This window comes from Hyperoodon ampullatus, assembly GCF_949752795.1.
Source record: "Hyperoodon ampullatus genome assembly, chromosome: 2".
Taxonomy (NCBI): Eukaryota; Metazoa; Chordata; class Mammalia; order Artiodactyla; family Ziphiidae; genus Hyperoodon; species Hyperoodon ampullatus.
This window is the reverse complement of record NC_136915.1, coordinates 148,960,992-148,979,355: the sequence shown is the minus strand read 5'-3', so window position 1 is coordinate 148,979,355 and position 18,364 is coordinate 148,960,992. Positions and strand designations below refer to the sequence as shown.

Below are 18,364 nucleotides of genomic sequence, written 5' to 3'. Positions count from 1 at the left end.
ACAGCTCTGCTTCCTAACAGATTTTGGGTACAGCTAGTTAAAGAATCCGGATTAGAAAATGAATCGAACAAACCAGGATTATCTTCAACGGGGGGATGCTGACCTGTTGTTTGCCGATTTCTGCTTAAGCAGTTGGGACAGGGCATCCTTGCGTGGAATTCAGACATCCCGCCCTGGCAGCCTCTGTGTTAAAAGTAGAGGTTGCAGAACAAGTCTGGCAGCTCTCAGCCTGAACCCTTGTAAACAACAGATGTTCGTAACTAAGTTCTGGGGGTGGGGGTGGGGGTTTCTGTTGATGCTTGAAATTCTTTGAATTTACAGGCAGCATCTCGAGGATTTAGCAAAAGGAGGAAGTTGTACAGAATCGATGCCGCAGCGTACAGGTGGAAATGATGCCTCAAACATTTCCTTTGGAAGACAAAAGCACAGGCATTGAGTGGACTCTGAATAGAAAGCAAATAAACCCAGGAAGGCAGGCACAATTAAGAAAGGTTCAGTTTCTTAGGTTTATTGACTTTCTGCCCTTCTCCCCGCCTGCACCCCCCCACCCTTGCCTTTTTATACATGGACTAGATTTGTCAGCCACCTCCTTGCTTCTGTTTTCTCTGGTCCTGGGTGGAAATGTGTGCCCTTCCCTATCACTGAGTTCTACATACACATGCGTGCACACGCTCAGGTAAGTGTGCAGCACATTCTTCCATTAGCACTTCCTGAAGCCATTCAGGTGCTTCTAGTGTACAGATTAAATGTTATTGTTAGGGACTTTGTCTTAGATGCTAACCTGATTCTTGCACATTCTCAGTGTTGGTTTTGCCAGGTCTCCTTTACATCATTAACTGGAAGTGAATGAAGGTAATGTGGCTTATAAAGAATTCAGTGATGCCTTTTTTTTTGTCCTCACCCCACTCCCGGCCCCCAGATACACATACTGAGTTTCCAGACAGCTGATGAATGATTAGGAAACCTACTTTACAGCATAGTTCAGGGGAGCCATGTGGAAAAAATATATATAATACAAAAATATATATATAATGTAAAAGTGATTTATCAGATCTGGACCCGTTTTTGAGCCATTCTAGCCAGAAATAATTGGTTTGAAAATCTTGGATAAGGTTTCTTGCTTATTATTTTGGGGGCTGAGAGCATCCTTGTGCTATTATTTCTTCTGAAAAACAAGTCTACTCCTGGCCTTCTTGTGAATTAGCATAGAAAGTTTTGGTGAACACCAATCCTACTATGCGAGGTTCACTTATTCTTTCAGCAAACATTTATTCAGCACTTATTCTAGGGCTGTTCTAGGAATTAAATATGCACAGAAGACTAAGCCAGTATTCTAGCTTATAGAGGTTACCAGTTAATGTGAAACATTTAAGGTTGTATCTATATGCGTGTGTGAATGTGTGTGTTCTGACAAGGTATAGAGCTCAAGACGGAGGAGCCAGAATTGTAGAGGGACCTTTTTAGTCACCTGTATTACATGTGATTCAGTAATAGACACTCGGCTGCATCTTCATCATCAACAATGACCGACAGGTTCTGGCAGGTGCTGGGGTCACGAAGATTTATAGGACCCAGCCTCTGCCCTCAGGAGACTCGTCATGTCATGTGGAAGACAGAAGGTTTATATGAAGAAAGATAACACAAAGTAGCATATATTTACTGCCAAAGGAAAGAAAGATGGGAGAACTGATATCCTTTTCATCCAGAATGGGATCTTTAAATTTTTTTTGGACATAATTTTAGACTTACAGAAAAATTGCAATAGGTCAGAGAATTTCTGTATACCATTTATCCAGATTGTCCAAAAATGTTAACATATTAACATTTGCTTTATATTTCTCTTTCTTTCTCTCTCTCCATATACAACTCATGCACATACATATTTTGTTTTTACGAAACACTTGAGCATAAGTTACAGACATGATACCCCTTTAATCCTACACACTTTAATGTGTATTTATGAAAAATAAGGTTGTTCTCTGACCCAATGGTAGTATAGTTATCAAAATCAGGGTGTACATATTGACACAATAATGTTACATAATCTACAGACGTTCAGATCTACCATTTGTTTCCAATATTTTCTTTTTGGCAAAACAAAGTCCAAGATTTATGCATTTCATTCAGTTGTCTCTTTAGTTTCCTTTAATGTGGAAAGATTTTTAGATCTTTCTTTGGATTTCATGACATTGACACTTTGCGGGGGCATTCAGCCCAGCTATTTTGTAGAATATTCTCTAATTTGATACTTCTGTTAATGTCTAACATTTCTTTATTCAGGTTATGTACTTTGGGCAGGAATACCATAGAAGGGATGTTGTATTCTTCTCAATATACCATGTGAGGAGGCACTTGCCAATGATTTGTCCCATTTGAGACCATGTAAATATCATGTTATTCTTCAAACCTTATACCCACTAGTTTTAGCGTCTATTGATGATTCTTGCTTGAATCAGTTATTACTATGATGGTTACCAAATGGTAATTTTTCTAATTTCCATCATTCCTTCTACATTTATCAGTTGGGATTCTACTGTAAGGAAGAGGTTTCCATCTCCCTCTATACTTGTCTGGTGGTTTGTTTGTTTATATCAATGTGGACTCATGGATTCTGATTTTATTCAGTAGTTTATAATGTTTTAACATCTTTATTTTAATGCTCATATTGTCCCAGATTTGGCTAGTAGAGTCCCTGCAGGCTGGTTCCTGTGTCCTTTTGACATGTCCCCATCATTCTTTGAGTACTTCTTATACTTCCTGGCGCAACAAGATGTTCTAAGTACATCTTGTATTTTCCTTGTTTCAGCTCTGGAGCCATTTCTTCAAAGAGCCCTGGTTTCTTTTAGGAGGAATGGTATTTAGAAACCATGGGTGCTAGGTGTGCTCTTTGTTACTGGAGTACCATTGTTTATAGTCCCCTTCAGCAGACAGAGGTAGTAAATAGATGCATATATGTGCACACACATTTACCCACATACTTTTATATCAATTTCTCTATCTGTCTGTGTGTTATCTATATTGAAGCCTATGAGTTCACATCGATATCTTCAATTCCAACCAAATACTACATGTTTTATTCTATTTTCTCCCCTTTCCATATTTGTAACTCTGTTCTCTGAACACTGAGAAACCTGGTACCCATTATCCATAATATATTTATTTAATTGCTCATTCCTAGAGTATACACAGAGTTTCAGAATTGCTAACCCATGCTCTGAAACAGGCATGACTACTACTAACTAGATTTCAATACTGGTTTGAAATTTTTTTGTTTTTGTTTTTGTTTTTAGCCTTGAGGACCAAAACACAGTGTTCAAAAGTCCAGACAAAGCATACACTGAGGACCATCCTGTGGACACCCCCCCACCCCCCCATCCCTGGGCCTCCTGTGACTCTGGGAAAGCCATTTTATGGGTTGGGACCCTTGCCGCTTTCTCCCCAGACTACTCCTCTCCTGTTCTCCCTGGAGTTCTCCATGATCACCTCCGTTGCATTTAGGGAACCAAGAATCTAGCTTTCATCTCAGTTCTAGGCTGTGATTGTGAGGACTGTTTATCAGTAGTTCATGTAATATGCTTGATGTAGGACCTTTGGATGAGCTCGATCTGGTCCCTCAGAGGTGAAGCCTCAGGGCACTGCTCATTGACACATGAACTTGTAGAATTTTCAGCCCTGTTTGCTAACTCCCAGTTCTGATGGGCCCGCTGCTTCTCCTCCTTGGCCTTCTTCACTCAGATGCCCTGGCCTCTCTAATAGCTCTTTTGCATCATCTCTGACCTGGACATTTTCTCCTCTCTGTCTGGGGATGGCTTTCAGATTCCGCTTCCTCTGCCCTATTTAACCCTCTTTCCACACACTCATTTTATTTCTCTCCTTCCTCCAGACACATATGACATGGTCAGCACTGCTGATTCCAGCTCTTCTGAATCTTGCCTACAGCTTAAGTTCAAAAACAGAGGGACCCAAAGCATCCTAGATGCTGTGCCAATATCCACCATATGAAAACAAATTACTAAAAAGCATCAGGGAATTTTAGAATAGTTTTTTATTTATTTATTTATTTTTTGCGGTACGCGGGCCTCTCACTGTTGCGGCCTCTCCCGTTGCGGAGCACAGGCTCCAGACGCACAGGCTCAGCAGCCATGGCTCACGGGCCCATCTGCTCCGCAGTATGTGGGATCTTCCCGGACCGGGGCACGAACCCGTGTCCCCTGCATCGGCAGGCAGACTCTCAACCACTGCACCACCAGGGAAGCCCTAGAATAGCTTTGAGGTTTGACTTTCTGTCTTCTCAGTGGTCCTCCCTGCCCGCTCCCCCATCTCCCCCTGCCGCCTCCCATGTTATATCTTGCCACCCTTCCGTCTCTTCTCCATATGCCTCGTTTGGCAAGGGCTGGTTTCTAAAACCTTAGCCCCTGTGTTCACTCTCTCTATATGCAGATAGCTCTAACCATTGGGATGAGACTGTGCTGACAGTCAGGCTGGATTGTTGCTCTTTTTCTAATTGTTTGTGCCCTTTTTGAATCTTCCATCAAGGACTAAGGAATTTCTGTCCTTTTGGTCATGTAGAGAAAGTGAGGCTGCGTCTCTCTGCCTTTAAATGTGGGTATTGACAGGTCAGAGAAGTCGCTAACTTGGGAATAAAGTATATGTTCCTCTAATGACCTTATCAATAGGGATGCACAATGGTGCCAGTCCCACAGGCTGCTCCTGCGTATTCTAGAGAGGGAGCGTGTTCCTCAAGTAGCAGTGACATTGTGCCCACACCATCGCTTTCAGAATCCTTATTCTTGGAATTTGCCATCAGCTTTCTCCTAGTGTTCTGTAGAACATTGTTTAACTTCAACATTTCTAGTCACCCTAAACATAAGGGGAAGAGAATCAACATGGTGGGGCCACATATCTTACAGGTGCATCTTGCAGACACTGGCTGTCGTTTACAGAGCATCAGGAGAAAGCTGTTGGCATAGTCCAGTAATATCAGGCATCTACAGTGACCAGAGTATTAGACCCTGTAGGAACTGTCCCCAAGAGAAGTCCTCAAGGACCCCTGACTCATGCAAAGTAAGATGTGTATGTACATAACGTCCTCCTCCCTCCCTCCCTCCCTCCCTCCCTTCTTTCCTTCCTCCCTCTTTCTCTCCCTTCTTCGGAGGTGAATACTTTGAAGAAATCCTCAGATTCTCAAAAGGGTCTGGGGTGTATAATCACCCCCCCAAATATCTTATATTGCAATCTGGAATACACACACAGACATATGTATATTTTAAAATAAATAACTAACAGCAACATTTTTGTAAAACAAAACATGGGTATCTTTGCTCTATGTGATGTACTCTGATATTTTCTACTTTGTTCTGTGTTATTCTGTTCCACTGTTTTCTGTTTCATTTTCTGAAAAATGCTAGCTGGTGACCCGCTAAGTTGACTTTTTTTTAACCCCACTAATGGGTTGTATCCCACAGTTTGAAAAACATTGCTTTAAGAACATTGGTTCTTAAAATTTTGGTGTGCATAAAATAACCTGGGATGGGTATTTAAAATGCAGACTCTTGAGCATCACTCCACTTGTAGCCAGTCAGAATCTCTGGCAAGAGGGGCACAGGAATCCAGATTTTAAACAAGCACTACAGGTGATTCTGATGCAAGGTGATTTGGGGTCCTGAACACTCACACTTAGAGAAACTACTCTCTTATGGACTTAGGAGCGTGGCTGCTCAAGGCTTCAAGTCACACACTTGCCTGGAGATGGTAGATATTAGTGAGAATCATCTGAATCCAGACTGAGAATTTTCCCCTTATAGAGTGATCCTGGTCACCCACACTCATTCCTGGACCTTGCTGTCCTTTGATCATCCTCTTTTCCTGGTATCTATTATGGCCCTCATGAAGGCAGAGAGGGAGTTAACTGAGGCCACAGGATAGGGCGCGAAGGAACTGAAGGGTCATTTTACAGAGTGGCTGGGGTGTGGCTCAGCCCTCCAGTAGGTGACCACAGCCAATCCCAAATTAGAATTGGGTGGGATTCAAAACTGCTTTTCCTATTCACTTGCCTTTCATGTGTAACCACATGCAGTGTGTCAACATGCTTCCTGGCGCCATTAGGCACCAGCAGTTTTGCTCTCTCTGGGTTCATGGACCCTTGGTATTCCTGTTATGTGTTGTCTTAGAATAGCTCTGTGCTCTGGGGCTTGGGCAGCTGAGCATTGCCCATTAACTCTTTCAGCACCAGTGCTTTATAGATGTTAAGAGCATCTTAGTTGAAATAGAGCAACAACCACAATAAAATAGGAAAATGATTGCTAGTCAGGACACCTGGTTCCTTGCCTTGCTCTGCCATTACCTCTGTGACTTCAGGCTCCCTGAGCCTCAGTTTCCTCACTTAGAAAATGACAAGTTTGTTCTAGACTCTAGACCATCTTGAAAGGCCCTTCTAGCTCTGAAATACCAGGATACTATTTTTTTAAATTAATAAATTATATTTATTTTTGACTGTGTTGGGTCTTCGTTGCTGTGCGTGGGCTTTCTCTAGTTGCCGCGAGTGGGGTCTACTCTTTGTTGTGGTGCGCAGGCTTCTCATTGCAGTGGCTTCTCTTGTTGCAGAGCATGGGCTCTAGGGCGCACGGGCTTCAGTAGTTGTGGCACATGGGCTCAGTAGTCGTGGCTTGTGGGCTCTAGAGCGCAGGCTCAGTAGTTGTGGAGCACAGGCTTAGTTGCTCCACGGCATGTGGGATCTTCCCAGACCAGGGCTCGAACCCGTGTCCCCTGCATTGGCAGGTGGATTCTTAACCACTGCGCCACCAGGGAAGCCCAGGATTCTGTTTTTTATACCCTCTGGTGCTTCTCTTTGCACTTTAAAAGTCTTCCCTTTAAAGCCTCTCCTAGGTCTCCTCTCCACAGGAGATTCACTGAGGTTGGGAATTTCCAGAGAACCAGATGATAAATTAATAGCAACAAAATGTATTCCTATTTAGTGCACGGACAAAGTATGAAATTTATAAAGCAAGTTCATTGCAACTTGGGTAATAAGGCCTGGGAATTTGGGGACATGTTTATCTTTTCAGACATGACTCTAGCTACTTTGTTTTGTGCGTGTAAATACATTGTATGGACTGCCAAGTAATAACATAGCTATAACAATAATAACACATGATGACGATACTGATATGTAGGTGTAGAACATTTTAGTGTTTATGATTTTTTTTAATGGACATTACCTCGTGTGACTTGATCTTCATAATAGCCATGTGAATTAGGCAGGGCAGGTCTACTGTCCCCATTTATTTTTTTTTAAGTAGATGAAGAAATGTTGAGGCCCAGAGTGCATCTGTGACTTATCCAAGATTACCTGGCCAGCAAGTGGCAGAATTAAGACTAGACTATAGGTCGTAAGCATGGTTCAGAGTGCTTTCCACAGAATACCACCTTGCTGAGATGGGGTGTCATCGTTCATCCAGAGTCCTTATAGACCAGTAGAACTCAGTAACCGACTAACCTGGAAATTGACCAAGGCATCTTTTACTCCACCCATCCCTTTAAAATTTTGCCGGCAAAGTATCGGCATGGTTAATAATATGCTGTAATTTACAGCACATAAACCAATGGGTGAACAAATTCAGTCACTCAGCAGCCTCCCAGATTCATGCTGCAGTAGTTGATTAGGCAAGATTAATGGAGGCTGAAGATATTAACTATTCATTAAATGAATTGTCTTACTGTGCTCTACATTTAACAGGATTTCTGTGGCTGTGATATCTGTCATTAGTGGATGATGATTAACTACCCATCCATTGTTGGTGATAGACGTTCATTGAGTATTCCAAACTATCCCCTGTCCTCAAGAGGCTTCCTTCCAGTAAGCAAGATAAATATCAAAATAACACATGAGAACTGATGATGGTGCAGGCAGCAGATCTGATAACTATTTAGACTTCATTCCATGTAGCTCTGTAGTTTCACAGAACCAAATCATTTTACTTTATTTCTCCTTTCTCATTGTTATCATGAGCCAAGTAAGGAAACATATTGTTTCATTAACAGGTATTCTGGAGGGGGAGGTCTGAATCTTAGGGATACCCTTTCTTCCCAAGTGGCTTGTTGGTACTTGACATGCTAAAGGACCATTTGCCAGGCAAGAGGAGTTACTGGCTGTAGATCAAACTTCTCCACTCTTGCCTGGTGCCTGAGAGATGCCTGCTCCCAAGGTAGTGGTTACTGCTTTGAAAATGTGTGTGGATTTCTGAGTGATGTCATTCCAGTTTGGCACAAACAGGTATTTATTTTTCTAGAATGAACTACCAGGAGTGAGCCAAACTGTCTGTCTCAGTCATCTCCCAAGATTTCATTCATTAAAAAAAATCTGCTAACACATCTGCGTGTATTTTTTTTTCTCTGTATGTTTATCATGTGCTATAATTACTTATGGGGTTTCTGGTGACATCTTAATTAACTACAGAAGAAAAAACTGAAGATATAACTGTAGAGTTGTTCATAGGTTATTCTATGGAATATGTGGATCTAACTTAATGTAGATGGTTATAAAATGTTTTTAAACTTTTATAAATGACTTTTTTTCCCCTTGGTTATCAATCACATGTCTTTTGCTCTTGCTATGATATTTCATTTTAATTAAGTGAATTAGTCAGCTCAGACTTTTGAATGATCACAACCTATTTGGGGGGGTTGACGGGGGAAATTTTAATACATAAGTAAACTTCTAGGCCCTTAGTTCTGTGGATCATATTGGCATAGTTTTTGTTCTCCAGCATTTTGGTTGTACCCAGAGTACACAAGGAGGGTTTAGTAATCTCTTTGTTTGTACCTCCCTATAATTCTGAGAATGCTAGTGGCAGGACACGGGATATAAATGAAGGGAAGGACCCAGGTCTGCAGAAGTCATGAATGCGCTGGTGGGAAGGTAGATCTTCTAAGGCAGCCAAATCAGGGTTTCATGATGGGCCATCCAAGCCGGTGTACACTCAAGCATCAAGACTGGGGTAAGATGTGGGTTATAGCTGATCGACAGTTTAGGAGCGGGAAAGTCATGTCTTGGATCCAGGAGGTCTGTAAACATGGGAGAAGCAGGTCAGAAGCAAGAATTTTGCTCCCTTTAACCCTAGTGCCCAGAACAGTGCCTGGCACACAGTGGTGCTCAATCAATATTTGTTGAATGAATGAACGAAATAAGACTTTACAGATCAGGGACTCAGAGAAGAAGGCTGGACAGTAAGCTGTCAGAAATCTAGGCAAGAAATTGGGATGGAAAAGATTCAAATCTTGTGTCGGCCCTGCCCCACCCCCCAAACCAAGTCTCTTCTCACGGGGTCCACAGAGCTGTCTTGAGTGAGCCTCTAACCTTCTCTCGCCATGAACACGGGACGGGGTGGGGGGTGCTTGAAGGGCAGGCAAAGTCTCTCACCTGACATAAATTGATGGAGACGTTTCCATTTCGCTTCTACAATGGCTCAGATTTGGGAACCACTTCCAGTTCTCTGACCTAACTCAGAGGAACCTTGGCCCTACAGTCATTCAGGAAATAGTCATTAAGATGTCAGACACGTGCTAGTCCAGTTCTCAACTTCAAAGCAGATTCCTAAGCTCCCAGATCTTGAATATGCCATTATCCCAAGGGTGTGGCTGGGCTCCTTGGAACTAATCCAGAGCCACAAGAATTCCATTTCCATACAGCTCTTCCCCCAAATCTGATTATAGGGGACAGTTTAGACTATTTTGAGTAAGGTGGGTACACCACTGCTTGAATCCTTTCTAATCATCTGTCTAGGCTACTGAAGACAATTTGTGGTATTAACTTGTCCCTGAAAATTTGAAAGCTGGTTTCTCCATACATAGAATATACATTTTTTGCCTTCGGCCCTTTTTTCTTTCTGTCTCTGAACTCTCCTACTCTGATCTCATTGCCAGCAAAACTGAAGCTGTAGCTGTGATAAGCCCAGGGAAGTGTGCCTGCCCCCTCCCTGCCTGCCTGCCTGCCTATCTTTGAAAGATACCTCCAGGCTGCCACTGTACTACTGGGTCACACAACCAGCAGCAACCATTATAGGCAGAATCTTTTTCAAGTCAGTTCTCACCTTGGTGATTTTTTTCCCCTCCTTCTTTTAACACCTTCCCCAGCAAATCCCATCCATCCTCTGGCTTATCTGGGTCAGCAAGGGTCTGATTTTATGCATGGCACTGTCAAGCCATAAATCCGCTGCGGCTTTGCCTCTCTATCCAGCCGGTCTGCTTCTGTCGGCATCAGCAAAATGCGTAATAGAAAAAGTAAGCCAGAAAGGCTAATAACACTCATCTGAATAAAGTAATCTCTTTGGCTGCCTCAGTTCACTTCATTTTAATCAAGGTACCAGGCAGGAATTTAGGTTTAAAAATCTAGCCTCCTCCTTGTCACTAGTTTCCTGTCCAACTATCACTAAATGATCCCTTTTATTTATTTTTTATCCTCCTCACAGTTGGGTACTCAATAATCCATATTGAATGATGTATTTGTTTAACTCATCTGGGTGTTTGTATACCCTCACATGTATGTCTGTTTTTAAAAGTGAGAAACCACGTTCTTCTTAGATGTTTTGACATTTGCCACCTTTATATACAGACTGACAGGTTTGATAGGAATGTTGGGAAAGGGGGCTCAGTGGAAGTTGCAGAAGCATCTAGGGTTCTGGCAATCTGGGCTCCCTTTGGTTTCTTTCCTGTCTACCTCAGCACAGTTTCCTGTGTGGAACGCAGGACTGATCCTTCCACCTTGCCCCTTGGCAGAAGGACAGTGGAAGATTAAATTCTGCTCTCCTGTTGGTATCTCCCTCATGTCTTCCCAGAGACTTACAGCTGCTTGCTTAATTGCCTGTTGCTGCGGACTGATTCCAACCATTATTTGCTGAGGGCTGTGCATTTGCAGCAGGCTGAGCTCTTGGCCCTGACCCAGAGCCGGGTGAGGAGCATGTTGGAAATTGATGAAAGCTGAATCCTAGTTTGTTTGGAAATAAAAATAATAATATTTCTTCACATTTGTATAGTGCTTTACTTTTGATGTAATTGTTTTTTGCATTCATCATCTCATTTGAGCCACACAACAGCCCCATGAGGTGGGCAAGTCAGAGACCATTGGCCCAAAATGAAACGTACCTCAGTAGAACAATGCAGAAGCTCAAGCCATCCGGTAATGCCAGGCTTGTGTCATGCAGCCCATCTGCAGAGCTGTGAACAGAGTCATCATTAATTAAATGGCACCTTAGGCCAGGAGAGGTTGCAGGATTTTACAGTCATGCTTTGAAGATCTTTGGGGAGCTAGATGTACAACAACAGGACATGTGTCCATTTTACAGATGAGACAACTGAAACTGAACAGAGGGGATATGGAAAAAAGGGGAAGTGTTCTGTCAAGGCCAACTTGGACCTTTATGGAGTTAGCTCTTCACCTTAGGTATTTTATTATTTATTTATTTATTATTTATTTTTGCGGTACGCGGACCTCTCACCATTGTGGCCTCTCCCGTTGCGGAGCACAGGCTCCGGACGCGCAGGATCAGCGGCCATGGCTCACGGGCCCAGCCGCTCCGCGGCATGGGGGATCTTCTCAGACCGGGGCACGAACCTGTACCCCTGCATCGGCAGGCAGACTCTCAACCACTGCGCCACCAGGGTAGCCCCGGGTTGAGCTCTTTCAGATGATCATTTACAATGATCATTCTCTGGATGCATAGTTGGCTCGTGACTTTCTGAGCCTCCTTTTTCTCCTGTTGTTTTTTTTTTTTTTGACTCCAGAGTCATTCCCTCTCAATTACAGTATTACGTTTTCTTGATCTTCCTCCTGAAAAAAGTTTTAAGTAATAAAAATACTTCTGGATATTTTGTCTGCTTTTTAGGGATTAGTGTTTGAGGAGGTTTGCAGCTGTTCAGCACATGCCTAAGGGATGCAGACCCTTTTCTTTAAATGCCCAAGTATCACACAACCTAAGACTCCGTGGGTGGGGGAAGTAAAGAAACTGTACAAACAAATGATAGATGGAAAAGATATAAAGACAAATTTCAATCTCCTGACCAAACGAAGCTCTCTTGGCTCTAGCAGCCCCAAATAAAATCAGGCTGCAAAGCTGCTGAAGCAGGAAACCACTCTCGCAGAACCTTAATTTGCTCCCTATGAAATCACGTCTCGTTGACTTGCTCATTTTCCAGCCTGACGTGTGTTTTGCCTTTGTTCATAGTGGCTGGGAAAATTGCCTCTACAGTGGAGTTGTGTTCCCCTCCTACTGCATGCCCCACACCTCTCCTTCCCCACCACTATCCCAAAATAAATAAGTGAATTAATTAAATCACCTCCGTTGGAAGGAGAAATAAGTCTGAGAAAGCATACAAATGCAAAGAGCCAAAAATACTGTATGAAAACTACAGTAATAGTAAAAAAGTGGGAAACCCTGGGAGAAACAGACAACAGAGTCTAGTACTTTTTTTTAGGGCCATAGACTCCTTTTTTAAAATAAAAATCTTACATAGAACTCCCATATATGCAACAGATCAAAGCAGTGTTTCATATGTGTAAATCTACTTTTAAAGTGCCAATTTATAAAGAGTACTTATTACAGAGTTAATCAGTAGAAACATTGAGGCTGGGTTTATGAACCCAGATTATGAATCAAGGGTTGCAGTTTTATATCAGTTTCAGCATCCAAGTTATTTCAGGTTCTGGTTTGGGTTGCTCAATATCAAGAAATCCCGACTCACGCAGACGAGTTGTCGTAATCTTGAGATAGTTTTAAATTGATTTAGATGCTTGAAAAAGAAGGATGTTTTCTGTTTTAAAGTTGAATCACTGACATTACCCAGAAGCTATTCCTATTCTCCTTCATCAATATTAATTGGATAAATGGAAATGTATAATAAGCTTTACAACAGCTGATAATGAAATGAGATGATATTGAGCGTGTATATCCTTACTACCCAACTGTGGTCTACCATGAACCCAGCATAGGCCCCTAAGCCTTCTGTGGCACGTAATTGAACTTGGCCACTGTGTGTCAAATCATGTGCTCACCTGAACAACTTTACTCAAGGAGGCACACAGGTTGAATTAAAAACTAAACCTGTGCAGAGCAACATACATTCTAATCGATAGCACGTTTTCCAGCAGTCTGGATACATGCATTGATTCTTTATTCCAAAGCTTGCATATAACAAAGCTTACCTCCGCAGCCCATGAGACATTGTGGTGGTATCTACTGCAGGGAAACAGGGTCCTGGGTCCTTTACATATTTCAGTGGGGGTTGTTCATTTGAATGGGTATATTACAATTGTTTGAAACTGAAATATGATTCTCTGTAACTCCAGCATTTCTCAGAACACATTTTAAAGCTTCTGCTCACTGAAACTAATAATGGCTGTCCCACCACATGCTGTAAGAATGGAAATAAATACATGTGGTAAAAGTTTTTGTAGCACCTTAGAAGTTTTTAATAAGTATAAATTTATGAGTGTTAAGTGATAAGGCATTTTAAAAGGGTCTCACTTCTGCCCATCCTTCTTATTAACTCATCTTTGTTTACTCAAGGGTCCCCTTGGGATTTATGGTCTGCATCCTCTTGCATGGTATTGAACCGGTTTTGCCTCTCCTGCCTCACTTGTGATCTGTGATGTACATTGGTGAGCTAGGAGGCCCCTTGTTCATACCTTTAACCTTTTGTTATATTATAGGTCTTTCTTTGTCTCCCACACTGTACTGTGACATCAGCACTTTTATAACCACTAAAGCTCCTACTACTGTACTTTGTTCATTTAAGATACAAATGTTTATACGTTTATAAAATTGAATTGTAGTATTGTTTTTAAGTGTGTAAAGCACTCTAGGAGAAGAACAAAGAGGCACCACCAACCCACATTCATCTGCAAGAAACAGATTGAAACCAGTTGTAAAGTTAAGGTCATGGAAGATCTGCCCTTTTAAAAAGCAAGTGTAATTGCCTGGTGTATCCCATGCTTACTGAGGACATGGATGTCTTGCCACCCCCCAAAAATTAGATACTTAGGATTTTGTAACTGAGACTGATTTGGAATCAATTTGAAAGTTTTCTTGAGGTGGAAATATCAAATATTGCTGAATGCTTGTGCTCAGATCTCACCGTTTTGAGTTTAGGATTGTTTCCTATTTACATTTTTTTTCCCAGATGCTAGAAGTTTTGAAAGGAGTGGACTAATTACATGTATCTCTCTCTCTTAGCTAGTATATATTTTTAATTTCCATAGAAATCTTTTAATTTCCCTAGAAAGGTAAGTGGATACAGTTGTTCCCACAGTGGTCAGCACATACCTGTTAGGGATTTTGACCACAGAAGTGTGGTGCCTGGGGCAGCGGGTAGGGGAGGAGTGCAGGTATGAAACAGTGTCAGTTTGGACTCTAATATTCATTGGTTTGAAGCAGCCTGTTGGTGCTGGTCAGACAGATATTTTGATTTAATGGTGTGTTCAGAAGCCAGAATAGGTGTGGCGGGATTATTTGTTAATAGTTACCTTACGACTGAACTGAAAGAGCCCTTCTATTCCATGCACTACAAGTCACAGGTGCCTGGCAGCAGGAAGGGAGGTGGTGCAGACTCGCTAACCAAGCCACTCTCAGCTTGCTTTCTTTGCATTACGAGTCTGTCTGACTCTTTTTTTTTTTTTTTTTTTTTTTGCGGTACGCGGGCCTCTCACTGTTGTGGCCTCTCCCGTTGCGGAGCACAGGCTCCGGACGTGCAGGCTCAGCGGCCATGGCTCACGGGCCCAGCCGCTCCGCGGCATGTGGGATCTTCCCGGACCGGGGCACGAACCCATGTCCCCTGCATCGGCAGGCGGACTCTCAGCCACTGCCCCACCAGGGAAGCCCCTGTCTGACTCGTTTTGAATTATGGTTTTCTCAGGGTATATGCCCAGTAGTACGCAAGAGGGAAGAGATATGGGAACATATGTATATGTATAACTGATTCACTTTGTTATAAAGCAGAAACTAACACACCATTGTAAAGCAATTATACTTCAATAAAGATGTAAAAAAAAAAAACTCTTCTCTCAAAACCAAAAAAAAAAAAGTCTGTCTGTAGGGAGGGGAGAGGGGAAACGGGAACAAACTGGTTGTGATACTTTGCAGTGATTACAAGCATTCTCTTTACAATTACAGGGCTTGTTCTTGAATGCCAGCATTGCCACTTTTTAGCTATGTGACCTTGAACAAGATATTTAACCTTTCTTAGTCCAACTTTCCTCATCTGCTGAATGTGGTTGATAACCCCCACTTCATCAAGTTTTGTAGAGTTCAGGTTAAACAACATGAGTATAGGACCCAGCCATGGGCCAAGTACACAGTAAGCGCTTGATAAATAACCCCTACCTCCTGTTTCTCTCCTTTAAGTCCAATTTGCAGATGCAAAACTTTGTGTTGCTTAAACTAGTGCTGTGAGCTGATTATGTAATCAGTAATTCTTTTGGATCACAGTGTTTTCAGTAGAAATGAGCATCTAGGTTTGGTGCTTTACTGATCCACTCAGGCTGTAGGTATCTTTGGAACACATGTGTTCAGATACGGTTTATGCTCTTGGTTGGATGGGACATGAGAAAATGGCTCAATCAATGAAATCAAACCTCTGTAGATGCGTTCTGTGAGACTGAAGAGTTTTCGGTGACTATTTTATGGCAAATGCCTCCACAGTTATCTTCATTGAATCCTATGAGAGATGAATGTCTGGGGATTGATTTAGTCTGTAGTGTAGATTTTTGTCTAGAGACTAACTTTTCCCTCTAATCCTAGACACAAACCAAATGATTTAGTGGTTGAGGTCATGGAATTTGGAGTCAGACCTCCTAGAATCATTCTAGTCAGCACAGAACTGTGATTCTGGCCCCTGACTCCCTTTTACTGTCTCTGTGACTCCTTACTAGCTGTGGGCAAGTGACAACCTCTCTGAGTGTTTTTTGTTTTTTCTTTCATCAGTAAAATGGAGATAATGGTAGTTCTTTTCTGACAACAAAATGATGGAGCTTAAACGAGATAATGCATATAAAGATTTTACCAAGTTTCTAGAACATAATAGATGCTCAACAGATAATCCTGCTTCTTCTAATCCTCTCTCCCTCTTCCTCTCTCCTCCTTCTCCTTTTCATTATTCTTATTTTCTCCCTTTTTCCTCCACTGAGTTTTTGGAAAAAGAGAAAACTAGAGGTGCCACTTCAGGAAAGACATCTTTATTTCTGGTGTGGCTCTGATTGCTGTGATTTTGCGACATGGACTGTAGTCATAGATGTTGGCCCTGCCTGCTTACCAACACTGATTTTTTTTTTTTTCTTGCTGTTTCTCACAGGAAGGATCAAAATGTTCTCTCTCCAGTCAACTGCTGGAATCTCCTCTTAAACCAGGTGAAGCGGGAGAGCAGGGACCACACCACCCTGAGTGACATCTACCTGAATAATATCATTCCTCGATTTGTCCAAGTCAGCGAGGACTCAGGAAGACTCTTTAAAAAGGTAAATAGCTATTTCTAGTCAAAGACACAGTCTTGTAAATAAGAGAAAGAATATCTTATTGGCCCACTTAAAAGGCTTTCCATGGGTCTTGCCCTGCCATGTACTTATGGAGAAAAAATATTGAATTGGCTTTTTTTCTTCCTTTCTGAGTTGAATTTATAGTAGCCCTGAGAAAGTAACCATTTGCAAGGTACAACCCCAGCACTGGCAGCATAATTCATAACTTGTGTATATTAATAATGACTGTGTTTGGTTGATTTCCTAAGTGGTTTGTGAAGCTGTTGAGATGCGGAAATCTTCTGTGTCGTTTCATGATTTCTTCTTCTAGTTCATTTAGCAAGTCCATGTATGTTTATGTTTTTGGTTTAGTTCTCTTTCCAAGTTCTCATCTTGGCCAAGGTGAATTCATGAATTTGGTTATTCTTATCGTGACGTATCTTTGTCTTTGGGTCCCTGAATGCTTTCTTCCTCTTTTTATTTTTTATTTTTTTGGTACCCCAGGTGGAATTCAAACCCATCCCTGAATGCTTTCTGAAGCTTAGTTGTTTGTCACAATTCCTTGAGTGTATGTCAAAAAATTTGACTAAGGAAAAACTCAAAATTTATTGTGATAATCTTAAGAAATTTATACCAAATTCACCTTACCTGCCAGTAGTGGAACTAGCCTTTGGAAACCCAAGAAGCTCTTTTCTAAGCTCTCTCAACCTGAGCTCTTAATGGAGTCATTTATTCATGGCTTTTGGTTACAGATGGTGGCAAAAGCCCCAACCATTGTACATGATATACCATGTCCAACATTCAAGCTCTGACATCCCCAGAAGACTTTTTAGAAGGTGAATAATCTTCCCACAAGTGATATGTAAAAAGAGGATATATAGAGGGCTAGCATTGATTTCATATATAGGGAATTCACTGGTTCCCAGTTGACAAAATCCAGTGTTAAAATTTGACGCTGAGGGCTTCCCTGGTGGCTCAGTGGTTGAGAGTCCGCCTGCTGATGCAGAGGACACGGGTTCATGTCCCGGTCCAGGAGGATCCCACATGCCACGGAGCGGCTGGACCCGTGAGCCATGGCCGCTGGGCCTGCGCGTCCGGAGCCTGTGCTCTGCAACGGGAGAGGCCACAACAGTGAGAGGCCCGCGTAACAAAAAAAAAAAAAAAAATTGACGCCGGGAGAGAATGGACTTCAGTAAACAGGACTGTGGTCGATAGTAGCCTTAGTTCTTGGTCAGTTTTCTAATTCTTAACATTAGGAAGTATACAGATCTCAGTAGGTCTGGAATTAGAACCCAATTTCTTCTGTTTATAGCAGCATGAAAAAAGAACCGCTTTAGAATCGTCCATCTACATAATTGCATCTGTGAAGGGGCTTTCCCTGTGTCTTACAGACAGGATATTAAGGGTACAATCATCTCAGAATGAAAAGAAGGAAGAGAAAGATAACTCCTTGCAGAGCTCACTAGCTATTTTTAGTGGCCCGGCTGTGCTCTGGTTGGAGCCATACTTGGTTTAGGGGCGAGGGTACTTTTCACCGTGTCCTCATGCTTCCCAGCACCTGCTCTAGCTTGCTTGTCATTAACTTGAATCATTCTGCAACACTTGGTGATGTTGTATGTGACTAAAATTAATGACTATAGTTAATAATACTGTATTGAATACTGGAACTATGCTAAGAGAGTAGATTTCAGGGGCTCTTTTCACACACACAAAAAAAGGTAACTATGTGAGGAGATGATATATTAATTATCTTGACTGTAGTAATCATTTCACTGTGTATTTGTGTATCAACTCATCTTGTTGTACACTTGAAATATATACAATCTTTATTTTTAAAAAACATATTTTTAAACCTATTTAAGTGGA

The 18,364-nt window shown here is 41.9% G+C and overlaps 1 protein-coding gene across 4 annotated transcripts in view; it reads left to right on the top strand.

Annotated features, from left to right (window-relative positions):
- The window catches only part of SRGAP2 (SLIT-ROBO Rho GTPase activating protein 2), a gene marked incomplete at both ends in the record, with an annotated part of 235,228 nt that overhangs the window by 103,777 nt on the left and 113,087 nt on the right, over nt 1-18,364 (top strand). For all 4 annotated transcript variants that reach the window (XM_079698757.1, XM_079698756.1, XM_079698755.1 and 1 more), the window contains one exon: nt 16,339-16,501. In XM_079698757.1, coding sequence (XP_079554883.1) covers nt 16,339-16,501 — 163 coding nt within the window. The remainder of the gene's footprint in view (nt 1-16,338; nt 16,502-18,364) is intronic.